The 13,029-nt window shown below is 36.4% G+C and overlaps 2 protein-coding genes across 2 annotated transcripts; both read right to left on the reverse strand.

The window, feature by feature from the left end:
- Positions 1-4,934: 4,934 nt before the first annotated feature.
- Positions 4,935-9,666, reverse strand: LOC138870275 (uncharacterized). Its single transcript, XM_070148071.1, has 6 exons — positions 9,147-9,666; positions 8,652-8,716; positions 8,490-8,540; positions 8,133-8,372; positions 7,502-7,991; positions 4,935-5,086 (listed from the first exon to the last, which is right to left on the reverse strand). Exons 1-6 carry the CDS (start codon positions 9,664-9,666, stop codon positions 4,935-4,937), a joined length of 1,518 nt encoding a protein of 505 aa, XP_070004172.1.
- Positions 9,667-9,962: 296 nt separating this feature from the next.
- On the reverse strand, positions 9,963-11,861 carry LOC138870276 (uncharacterized). Its single transcript, XM_070148072.1, has 3 exons — positions 11,711-11,861; positions 11,072-11,566; positions 9,963-10,543 (listed from the first exon to the last, which is right to left on the reverse strand). Exons 1-3 carry the CDS (start codon positions 11,859-11,861, stop codon positions 9,963-9,965), a joined length of 1,227 nt encoding a protein of 408 aa, XP_070004173.1.
- Between the last annotated feature and the right edge of the window lie 1,168 nt (positions 11,862-13,029).

Raw genomic sequence — 13,029 nt, forward strand, 5'->3', positions numbered from 1 at the left:
GAAGAGATTAAAGAATAACCCCCCCCCCCCCCCGCCGCCGTTAGAGCTTCGTTTTCAACAAAACAATACCCCCATCTCTAACCAAACACCCCCTGAAATCTGTCTTCTTCAATCCAACCTCCCATCAGCGCTGCTTCATCTCCACCCCTTTTCACAAAGCCAAACTAACTCCAAACTTTCAGAGAATGACAGCTATGAATGCCGGCGAGACATTGAAGAACTCGCCGAATCTGATCCCAATCTAGACAGAAACACTTCATTGTTGTTTTGCCTCATCACTCTCTAGATCTGGCCGATTTTACCTCTGCCCGTAACCCTTTCCATCTTCATCTTTTATAAAACCAGGGTCAAAAGATGGTTTATCTCGCTACTCGGATTTTGACATCGTGTTATTTTGTGACTACACCTAGTTTTAGTGGTTTATTTTGATGTTCGTTTAAGGTTCCCGTTGATACCCGTGGTCGACTGAGATTCTGGTCGACGATCTTTCATGGTTTTATGCTTTTTGACATTGAAGTGCTGGTCTGAGGTTCCGCTTGCTAGTTTCGCTCGTAGATCACGGCTCTGTTTCGGAATTCGGCAACTTTATTTGGTATCTGTCTGGAAATCCATGTACGTTCTTTTAAAAGCTTCAATGGAAACCCGAATCTGTTAATCTAAAGTTCATTTCTCGCTTTGATTTTTAAATGTTCTATCTATGCTCTTGTTATCAATTTTTGATGATTTTGGATAATGTAAAATTGTTCTGACGTCTCATTATTGGGCTAAGATTTGTTGCGACCAAAACACTCACGCAAATGTACGCGATCTTCAAGTAATATAGTAATAAGTAGAGTATCGTTCCCACAAGGACTTGTGATTAACTTAACGACTGATGCAAACTCAAACAATTATCTTCAAGCTAATTCATCACAAAATATATAAATAACTAATTTACAATTTAACTAGTAGACAAACAATAATACAACGCAAAGTTACTACGCCACCTATGAATTTTTCTTTTAACAATTAATAAAAGAGATATCCCGGGGGTTATGGGCTTGCTAGAGATCATGCTACCTTTTTAGCTTAAAAATGATTTATTGAATTATCTGGGTTATTGATTATAGAGTTAATAATACCCATAAGAATCTGTCGATTTCTTATGCGCTTATTCAAGTTAAATTAATACCTATATTTCTATGGTATTAATATTAACTCAAATGCATTTACAAATCCTATTTCTCAACCAAACAAAGCAATTAAGTATAGTTCTATTTTAATTGCGAATCTTTCACCTGATGCCCAGGATCCAGATCTTGCTCTATTTGATTTTATATACAATCAAGAATTTCCTTTTTCAAGTTTAATTCAAGATTCATAAATAGTATTTCACTATTAGCTACGCAGTAAAATAATTAACAACAGAATCAAATAAGCAACCCTTAACGATAATTTCAAGATCAAAAATTTAAGCTTCAAACAACATAATCATCTAACACCCATAACCCCAGAATATTTGGGTTTTTAGCCACTCATATTATACAAACATCAACAATATAAGTCTTAAACATAAAATAAATAAATACTAGAAGAAAGTTTAGAAAAACTCTTTCAATCCTTGCTCTAAAGTGTTGTCTCCTCTTGATTATATCCTCCAAGATGGATCTCCTCTTCTTTTTCTCTCTCAATTACAGTTTCCTCTGTCAATAATGGATGATTTCCCCTTTTTAATCGTGTAGGAAAGGGTTTTGATAATTATGCCCTTTTTAGACCGAAATAGAGTAATTCTGCGATTTTTACACGTCCGCAACGCCCCGTGCGCCGCGTACATGGATTGGACAGAGGCAGAATGCATTTTAACAGAGCAAAACAATGCAGCACAGATTTTTGTACTGCCGTGGCGCCCCACGCGGCGCGCCCCGCGGCGCGACAGTGTATTTTTTTGCGCTGCTTCGTTTTTTCTCTTGTTTTCCTATCCGGGCTTGCTTTGCGACCCCCGAACACGATCCCGACTTGATTTATTTAGCTTTTACTCAGACTTCAAAGCCCCAAATTAATCAAATTCATCCCAAAGTTAATTCTTAAGTCGGATTAGCTTCCTGCAAGGCATAAAACATGAATTTAGTACAATTCATTATCATTTAAGCTCAAACCTTTGTAAAATACAATAATTAAAGTGTTGTTACAACGACTAAAACACGAGTTTTTAGCCTATGATCAACACCCCACACTTAGACCATTGCTCGTCCTCGAGCAATTAACATATATTTCACATAAGGACGACCTTTTTATCAAGCAATTTTTCTAACAACACATGCCGACACTTAAATACCAATTCATAATAGTTCAACCTCAAGACATGACTTACAAGTGCCACGCATTTTCATAACTTGCTCACTTACTTTAACATTAAGGTCAAAACGTTTCCTTGCTTTCACAAATCATGTGCCCTCCCAAAACTAATATAGACTAGTTCCTCTCAACATAGTATTCACAAATATTTAGGAACTCAAAATAGGAAGAATTAAATCACTCTCAGAATTGAAATTCATTTGCAACAGATGACATACCATATGCTTGCCCCTAGTGTAATACTCTACTAATTGAGCTTATTCAATCAAAGATCAAATAGGACTTTAATTGTTTGTAATGCAGGCTGAGGAAGGGTGTGATAAATATAGAATGTAGTAGCTACATATCTTTGAGCACTTCATACATACACCATTTCATTTCATAATTTCAGCATTACTCTTATGTTAAACCATCTCCAACCTTTTTTGAGGTTTTACATAATAACAACAAATCTCATTCTCTTTAAGCACCATAAGCTAGGGAATGTTACTAATGAAAATCAATCCCCATATATATATATATATATATATATATATATATATGTATATGTATGTATTTTTTTTAAACAAACAAATCTCTTCTCGACTTTAATAACATTAAAACAACACTAAGTGCTCATGAGAGATAGAGGTTCAAATAACTGAAATATTTACATAAATTGGTAAGGTTTATAATGCGGATGCCAAAGAAATAAGATTAACGGCTCAAAAGGTTTGACTAAGATATATACAACTAGGTGGGAATAATTATAAAACTGGTTCAACAAAGAAATGCCTATATCATCTCATAAACTGAATAATGCTACTATTTCACTTTGCAAACACTTGGGGCAAGTTCTAGATATCAACTATTATACACAGAATATTTCAACAACCTCACTCACACATTGGCACACAACGCATTCAAGCTTGGATCTTTCTCGACTCACTAGTCAAAGCAGTTAAGCATAGTTATAAATACACAATTTAAGGCACTTACTTTAGAATCAAGAACTGAGATTTGAACATCACAAATAAGGTACATATAACTTCTAAAGCATGTGCATTTGAGGAGATTAACTCTGTAAGTTAGGAACTTTTTATTCAATTGAAATAAAAAATTACACTATACCCGGTTTAAATACACCCTTGGAAAAGAACCGTGGTGTAAAGAAAAACCAAGGGGAAATTTTTAATTTAAACTAAAACTAGCATACACTAAACTGAAAATAAAACAAAACAAAAATTGCAAACTCAAAAAATTTTGAATTTTTCTGATGGATATTGTTTTTTTCGAATTTCGACTTTATTTTTCAACAAGAAAATCCAACAGGGATCTATACCAAAATTAGGATTACTTACTATCTATGAACACTATATTCTAAAAAAACAAACTAAAAGCAATTTTAACAAACTAAACAAAATCAAACAAAATAATTAAACTCAATCAAACAAAATACGAAAAATATTAAAGTAAGTACATTACAATAGGGGCCAACCACCCCACACTTAAAGAATTTACATTGTCCCTAATGCGAAAAGATCTAAAATAGATCAGAAAAGAGACTCTATGAGGCCATTGGCCTAAGCATCTTCATCCTCAAAGGTGCGCAAATATTCCTCGTCATCTGAGGGAATAGAGTTTACATCTTCATCCGGTGGGATTTGTCCTTGCTGAGCCAGTCCTAACCACTGTTGAGTGAAAGGAGATAGAGGGTGATTTTGTTGCAACTCTTCCAAGTTCACTTCCCCTCTAGATGCGCGAAGGCGCATGTCAGCAAATAATATCTGCAAAGTCTTTTCCACCCGGACAAACCTTTGATCGGCATTAAGTGCAGCTACAGGCGGATCTATCACAGTCGACACATCAAGCGCCCTAATAGGATATGTTACTTCTATCCGCCGATCATAGTGATACTCTTCTTCAATAAAGTGCATCCGCAATAACCGAGTGATCATACTCGGATAGTGTAGACGGTGTCCCCTAAAAGGTCTCACCTTTGACATGTGTTCCAGCATAATTTTCCCCAGATCAACCTGCATTCCTGTTAAAATTGCATAAATCAAGCAAACCTTTAGTTTTGATACGTCTGTATAACTTTGTGTTGGCATGATTTTGGCATTTATTATCTTCAAAACAACTCGTGCAGGACGCTGGAATGATCCTTTTTCATCTCCTTGTGGAACTCATTTGAATCTCTAGTCCACAAGGCAAAGGAATCTGCACCACATAACTGCCTGTGAATGTCAGGGTAATCTGGTCTACAAAGGAACCTCTAAAACAGCTTATGAGAATGTTAAGTGAAACCCATTATTTGATTGATGACCTTTGAAGAAAATGGGATTACTCTGTTTCTGACTCTGACTTGATAGCTTGCATCTAAATCACCTCCCGGTTGCCAATTTGGCATAAAATTCTTTTACCAAGTTGATGTTCACACTATCACCTTGGCGAAACAACCCTTCAAAGCCCAAAGCTCGAATGTTAGTATATATGGAATTATACTTATAGGCAAGCTTTGTTTCATCTGTGGCAACTTCTGGGGTTGGTGGCACAGCAGGGACAAAGGATTGGAACCATTGTATTGTATGGGATGGAATAGCCATGATGCCATATTTGCATTATGGCACCTCATCTGCATCAGGGTCAAAGTGTTCCTCTTCCTCCTCCACTGGTGCTGGAGGTGGTGCCCTTCTACCTCCACGTCGGCTAGTAGATGCAGCCTCAGATAGGCCAGCGTTTGATCTTTTGCTTGGGCGCCGAGACATTATACCTACACAACATGATATATTAGTTAAAGATACACAAAATTATTTTAAGAGCAAGTAGAGTAAATACCCCACACTTATGGTATCATCATGTTGACACTTAACATGTAACAGGGATTCAGACTACCCTGTTCTTCAATTAGAATGGTATAATGCTTATCGACCTACCCAATATCAGAGACAATTGCAACAATTAAAATAAAATAAAAATCAAAAACTAAGCTAGATTTTGCAGCTAGATTAATACTAAGCATAAACATAAATATTAAACAAAATTAAGCTAGATTATTATTAAATATAAACATAAAAAGAAATTAGTCTATTTTACAAAATTCAAAATTATTGTAAAAAAAAAAACTACATAGGTACATTAGCATGAATCTTACATTTTATTTTTACATAAAGAAAGCAAAAAATCATGGTTTAGCTTAATGTTATAATTGTTACCAATAATAACATCTCACAATGCAATTTGTTTCTTATTTTGCGACATTACTTAATTTCATGTCACTTAGACATTTTATCAAACACATTGTGAGCATCTCTTGCATTCTTAAAATTTCAACTTCAAAAGAGGCATAATCACTATATCAACAACACCAATATACCTCTCATCACAACTATAACATCACCACATTTTCACAATAATATTCAATACACAATTTTTCACTTTCTTATATGCATTTTCGGATTAGTACACCCCTTAACAATCTTCAACAAGAACTCAACTCATTTCACCTCAACACACCTTCAAATCCTCCCTAACCACAAAAAGAATATACATTCTAAGTTTCTAATACTATTTTTAACAATATTAATAAAAGAAACTAAAAGGAATTACCAACACAATTCTTGCTAGGGTTTATACAAATATACTTGAAAATAGAAGGAAATAAACAAATGAAATACTACTAGTTTGAAGGAAAAGAGATAAGAGACTACTTACCTTGCAAGAAGAAGAAGGATTTGTGGATGGATTTTTGAGTGAAATTAGTTGGTTGGGGTTTTTGGGTTTAGTGTTTGAGAAGAAGAGAGTTTGGGGAGTGAAATAATGAAATAAGGGGAGGGGGTTCGGATTTAAGGAAATAATATTTTTTTATATGACAATGGCCTGCCGCGGCGCACCCCGCGGCGCGGTAGGCCAAATTTTCCAGCTGCTCCGAAAATTTTGTATTCTGCCTCGTCTGTGCAATTTTGCCTGGCGCGGTGTGTGGTACGATGCCCCATGAGACGCGGTAGGCCAATTTTTCACAGAGTTAGCCTATGTTTCGATTTTTTAGCTCACAATTTACCCCCTCTATCATTGTACATTGATTTTATGCCAAATTCATGCTTGCACCTAACTAAAAACATTATACATCTAAAATCTAATATTTCTAAACTACAATTAAAAGTTAGTGATGTTAGTCATTGGGTTGCCTCCCAACAAGCGCCTAATTTAACGTCGCGGCACGAATCAACAATTCATTATGCATCAAACAAATCTACCGAGGTCTTGTGACGTTTAATATCACCACCCCAATAGTGTTTTACTCGCTGCCCATTCACCAAGAATATACCACTTGAATTTATGTCCTGCAATTCAACTGTTCCATGAGGAGTCACACTTACCACAACGAAAGGGCCTGCCCAACGGGACTTAAGCTTTCCAAGAAAAAGCTTTAGACTTGAATTAAACAAGAGAACTTCTTGACCCGGCTCAAACTCACGATGTTGGATGTGCTTGTCATGCCACCTCTTGGTCTTTTCTTTATATAACTTGGCATTTTCATAAGCATGCAACCGAAACTCATCAAGTTCATTGAGTTGTAGCAGTCTTTTTTCACCGGCTAAGTCCATATCCATATTTAGCTTTTTGATTTCCCAATAAGCTTTGTGTTCTAGATCAATAGGAAAATGACATGCCTTTCCATAAACCAACCTGTATGGAGAAGTACCTATTGGAGTCTTGTATGCAGTTCGGTAAGCCCACAATGCATTTTCTAACTTACCGGACCAATCTTTTCTATTTGCACTCACTGTTTTCTCCAAAATCTGTTTTACCTCCCTGTTTGACACTTCAACTTGACCATTCGTTTGAGGGTGGTATGCAGTAGCAACCTTGTGTCTTACCCCATATTTTGCTAGAACATTTTTCAACAATTTGTTGCAAAAGTGTGTTCCTCCATCATTTATCAACACCCTTGGAGTTCTAAAGCGTGTGAAAATGTGCTTCTTTACGAAACTTACCACTACCTTTACATTATTAGTAGGAAGAGCAATGGCCTCAACCCACTTAGACACATAATCGACTGCAACCAAAATATATCTGTGCCTATTAGAATATGGAAATGGTCCCATGAAATCAATTCCCCAGACATCAAAGAGCTCTACTGCCAAAATATTTTGCAAAAGCATTTCGTTCCTCTTTGTGATTGTACCTGTTCTTTGACACCTGTCACAATTTTTACCAAAAGCATGTGCATCTTTAAACAATTTTGGCCAGTAAAAACCTAATTGCAGAACTTTTTGTATAGTTCTGTCTCCACCATGATGACCTCCATAAAGAGAAGAATGACAATCATGCAATATTGCATCCATCTCCTCCTCAGGGACACACCTTCTTACCAATTGATCTGTGCATTGCTTGTATAGAAAAGACTCATCCCACATGTAGAATCTCACGTCATGTAAGAATCTTCTTCTATGATCAGTTGTGAATTCTGGTGGAGTCACCCCACTTGTAATGAAATTCACATAATCAGCATACCACGGGGTTTCATCTGAAGTGATGGCTAGCAAATGTTCGTCAGGAAATGTTTCTTTGATTGATTCTCCTTTAGTGACATGGCCTCGATTTTTCAGCCTACATAAGTGGTCTGCAACCTGATTCTCTGTCCCTTTTCGATCTCGAATCTCCAAATCAAATTCCTGCAAAAGAAGAACTCATCGGATTAACCTTGGCTTGGTATCTTTCTTTGCAAATAAATACCTGATAGCTGAGTGATCTGTGTAAACTATGACTTTGGTTCCCACTAGATAGGACCTGAACTTATCAAATGCCTATACTACTGCGAGCAACTCTTTTTCAGTGGCAGTGTAATTCATTTGAGTTGGATTAAGAGTTCTGCTCGCATAATGAATGGAGTAAAAGAATTTCTCCTTCCGCTGTCTCAAAACAGCTCCAATGGCTATATAACTTGCATCACACATCAACTCAAATGGAAGTTTCCAATCTGGAGCAAAGATAATTGGTGCAGTAACTAATCTTCTTTTCAGCTCATCAAATGCTTTCAGACAAGCATCATCAAACTTGAAGGATGTATCTTTCTCAAGAAGCCTGCACAAAGAAGATGAAATTTTTGAAAAATCTTTAATGAAACGACGATAAAAATCTGCATGGCCCAAGAAACTACGAATGCCTCTAACTGATGTCGGTGGAGGTAATTTTTCAATTGCTTCCACCTTTGCTTTATCTACCTGCAATCCATTATTGGACACTTTATGCCCTAGGACTCTGCCTTCTCTTACCATGAAATGACATTTTTCCCAATTTAGTACCAAATTTGTTTCTTCGCACCTAGCAAGTACCTTGTCAAGATTCATTAAACATTCATCAAAAGAACATCCAAATATAGAAAAATCATCCATAAATACTTCCACAAATCTTTCAACCATATCAGTAAAAATAGCCATCATACACCTTTGAAAAGTCGCAGGTGCATTGCAAAGACCAAATGGCATTCTTTTAAATGCATATGTCCCATAGGGACATGTAAATGTGGTATTCTCTTGGTCCTCTGGGGATATAACAATCTGATTATATCCCGAGTAACCATCCAAAAAATAGTAGTATTCTTGCCCAGCTAATCTATCAAGCATTTGGTCAATAAAGGGGAGAGGAAAATGGTCTTTTCATGTGGCATTATTCAATTTTCTATAATCTATACAAAATCCTCCACCCAGTAATAGTTCTAATGGGAATCAAATCATTGTTTTCATTTGTCACTACGGTCATTCCTCCTTTCTTTGGAACACATTGGACTGGACTTACCCATTTGCTATCAGAGATTGAAAATACAATACCTGCATCAAGCCATTTAATCATTTTTTTTCTTACCACCTCTTTTATGTTGGAATTTAGGCGGCGTTGTTGTTCTATGCTCGGCTTGTGTCCTTCCTCCATGAGAATTTTATGCATGCAAAAAGCTGGACTAATACCTCTTATGTCAGACATTGTCCACCCAATTGCTCTTTTATGCTCACGTAGTCCTCTCAGCAACTTTTCTTCCTGCAATTCAGATAAGTCAGAAGAAATAATAACAGGTAACGTATCAGAACTACCCAAATAAGCATAATGAAGGTGAGAAGGTAAAGGCTTTAGTTCCAATTTTGGAGCTTCTTCAATTGATAGCTTCGAAGGAGGACCATTTGGTCTGTTCAAAGGTTTAAAGGGATGTAAACCTTTCATATATTCACATGATGCATTCAAAATATGCTTCATCTCTTCAACCTCATCATTAATCTCCAAACTCTCGAACAACACAATTACTTTCTCTAAAGAATCCTTCAAATATACACTTGGGGCAATAAGTTGCTCATCCATCTCTATGACAGATATCATAGACAATTCTTCATAATGGTGAGGAAGTTGAATTGCTTTGTATACATTAAAAACAGCTTCCTCGTTGTTAACTCTCATGATCATTTTTCCCTCTCTTACTTTAATTATAGCATCACCTGTAGCCAAGAGAGTTCTTCCCAATATAATAGGAACTTTTTCATCTGCTTCAAAATCTAAGATAATGAAATCGGCCGGGAAAATGAATTTCCCAATTTTTAGCAGCACATCTTCAATCACTCCTTCCGGGTAAGCTATGGACCTATCTGCTAGTTGCAACATCACAGTGGTGGGTTTTGGAGCTCCCAACCCCAATTTTTGTACAAGGACAATGACATAAAATTTATGCTTGCTCCCAAATCACAAAGTGCATGGCCTACATCAACATTGCCTATTCTCACAGGGATAATAAAGCTGTCAGGATCCTTAAGCTTTTGAGGAAGCTTATTTTGGACCCTTGAAGTGCACTCCTCAGTAAGTGCAACTGTTTCAAATTCAATCAATCTCCTCTTGTTAGCCACAATATCTTTTATGTACTTGGCATACTTTGGAATATCACGTATCGCATCTACAAATGGAATATTCAATTGAATCTGACTCAACATAGAAAGAAATTTGTTGAACATGCGATCATCATTCTTTTTCTGCAATCTTTGTGGAAAAGGTGGTGGTGGCCTTGGAACATTCACAGGCGCTGAAACTGTATCATCTTTATTTGATTCCTGTGTTGCTTTGGGAATCAATTCACCCTCAGGTATAGGCTTGTCTTTTCTCTTCTTTGGAACTTCTTCTAATTCCCTTCCAGTTCTAAGTGTAATTGCACTAACTTGCGGATTTTTCTTTGCATCACGTGGAAGAGCACCTGTAGGTCTAGTGTTTTAATTTGCCCCTAGCTGTCCCATTTGCCTTTCAAGATTTCTGAAATCAGTTCTGAGTTGTTGATTGTCATGCAACAATTTCTTCAACAAATCATTTGTACTTTCTTCTACCTGCTGGGGTGGCCTTTGAGTTTGATTAAAATTTCCTTGGGGTCTATATTGATTCTGATTTGATTGATTTCCACCTTAAGAGAAATTAGGATGATTTCTCCAATTTACGTTGTAAGTGTTCCCATATTGTTCCTGTTGGTTCATCGGACCTCTGCTTTGTTTTCCCACATAATAAATAGATTCAGGATTCGTTGGGCACATGTCACTTGTGTGATTGTCACCACACATTTCACAACAAATTAACATTTGTTGAACATGTTGCATTTGTTGTGCCTGGTTCATTGTCATTCTATTCATTTGATTTTCCATTTTTGCTATATCTACTCGCATGGCTGAAAAATTATCAAGTTCAAGTACTCATGCTGCTTTCTGTTTCATTGCTCTCCTTGGTTCTCCCTCACCTTGCCAATTATGATCATTAGCAGTTAAGTTGTTTAGCAGAAGTTGAATTTCACTATATGGTCTCGCCATGCAACTACCTCCACAAGCTGAATCAGGATTCATCTTTGAAGTCTCATCTAATCCATCAACAAAAGTATAGCCCAATACCTCATCAATTTGACAATGATGTGGACAGTCTCGGAGTAGTTTCTTGTATCTTTCCCAAGCTTGGCGAAGAGTCTCACCATCCCGTTGTTGAAACCCAAGAATCTGGCTCCGCAAAGACTTTGTCTTTTTAGTGGGGAAAAACTTGATTAAGAATTTCTTTGCTAAATCATCCCAAGTATGGATTGAATTAGCAGGCTCCTTATGCAACCATTCTTTAGCTTCCCCCAATAATGAAAAAGAAAACAAGGTTAGCCTGACGTAGTCCTTGGAAACATTTAGATAGTTGTAAGTATCCGTGATTTCCAAAATATTCTGAATGTGCCTTTGCGGGTCTTCATGAGATAGACCTACATATTGCCCAGTGGACTAAATCAGCTGTACCATGTACTGTTTAAGATCAAAGTGACCAGTGATATCAGGCTTCACAATAACCTACGTCATATTAGCAAGATTTGGCCTTGCAGCTTCTATCACCGGACGCCCTCCATTACCTGCCGTCACTGTTGGTTGTGGTTGAACTAAAATGTCCAACTCTCTTTCTATTTTGTATCTAGATTCCAACTCCTTCCTCGCTCTATGAAGTGTTCTTTCAATTTCAGGATCAAGAAGGAAGAGATTGCTTGTGCTTCTACTCCTCCGCATTCAAGAGAAGAGCATGCGTGACACAAACAAAGTGAACTGAAAATTAATACTTAAACCAATAGCTAATAAAAGCTTAACTTAGTCAAGTAGCTAATTTCCAAGTCCCCGACAACGGCGCCAAAAATTTGTTGCGACCAAAACACTCACGCAAGTGTACGCGATCTTCAAGTAATATAGTAATAAGTAGAGTATCGTTCCCATAAGGACTTGTGATTAACTTAACTACTGATGCAAACTCAAACAATTATCGATTCAAGCTAATTCATCACAAAATATATAAATATATAATTTACAATTTAACTAGTAGACAAACAATAATACAACGCAAAGTTACTACGCCACCTATGAATTTTTCTTTTAGCAATTAATAAAAGAGATATCCCGGGGGTTATGGGCTTGCTAGAGATCATGCTACGTTTTTAGCTTAAAAATGATTTATTGAATTATCTGGGTTATTGATTATAGGGTTAATAATACCCATAAGAATCTGTCGATTTCTTATGCGCCTATTCAAGTTAAATTAATACCTATATTTCTGTGGTATTAATATTAACTCAAATGCATTTACAAATCCTATTTCTCAACCAAACAAGACAATTAAGTATAGTTCTATCTTAATCGCGAATCTTTCACCCGATGCCCAGGATCCAGATCTTGCTCTATTTGATTCTATATACAATCAAGAATTTCTTTTTTCAAATTTAACTCAAGATTCGTAAATAGTATTTCACTGTTAGCTACGCAATAAAATAATTAACAGTAGAATCAAATAAATAACCCTTAACGATAATTTCAAGATCATCAATTTAAGCTTCAAACAACATAATCATCTAACACCCATAACCCCAGAATATTTGGGTTTTTAGCCACTCATATTATACAAACATCAACAATATAAGTCTTAAACATAAAATAAATAGATACTAGAAGAAGGTTTAGAAAAACCCTTTCAATCCTTGCTCTAAAGTGTTGTCTCCTCTTGATTTTTATCCTCTAAGATAGATCTCCTCTTCTTTTTCTCTCTCAATTACAGTCTCCTCTGTCAATAATGGATGTTTTCCCCTTTTTAATCGTGTAGTAAAGGGCTTTGATAATTATGCCCTTTTTAGACCGAAATAGAGTAATTCTACAATTTTTACACGTCTGCAACGCCCCGTGCGCCACGTAC

This window comes from Nicotiana sylvestris, chromosome 6 (genome assembly GCF_000393655.2).
Source record: "Nicotiana sylvestris chromosome 6, ASM39365v2, whole genome shotgun sequence".
NCBI lineage: Eukaryota > Viridiplantae > Streptophyta > Magnoliopsida > Solanales > Solanaceae > Nicotiana > Nicotiana sylvestris.

What these genes read in the sequence shown, in the direction of transcription:
- LOC138870275 (XM_070148071.1), bottom strand. Translation starts at nt 9,666, where the DNA reads ATGGATGAGCAACTTATTGCCCCAAGTGTATATTTGAAGGATTCTTTA. An exon ending in GTTTAATGAATCTTGACAAG is followed by an intron (nt 8,541 to 8,651) that starts GTACTTGCTAGG and finishes AATGGATTGCAG; the next exon opens with GTAGATAAAGCAAAGGTGGA. An exon ending in TGACAGGTGTCAAAGAACAG is followed by an intron (nt 5,087 to 7,501) that starts GTACAATCACAA and finishes CATGTTGTGTAG; the next exon opens with GTATAATGTCTCGGCGCCCA.
- LOC138870276 (XM_070148072.1), bottom strand. Translation starts at nt 11,861, where the DNA reads ATGCGGAGGAGTAGAAGCACAAGCAATCTCTTCCTTCTTGATCCTGAA. An exon ending in ACAACCAACAGTGACGGCAG is followed by an intron (nt 11,567 to 11,710) that starts GTAATGGAGGGC and finishes GGCAATATGTAG; the next exon opens with GTCTATCTCATGAAGACCCG. An exon ending in TAATGATCATAATTGGCAAG is followed by an intron (nt 10,544 to 11,071) that starts GTGAGGGAGAAC and finishes CTAGACCTACAG; the next exon opens with GTGCTCTTCCACGTGATGCA.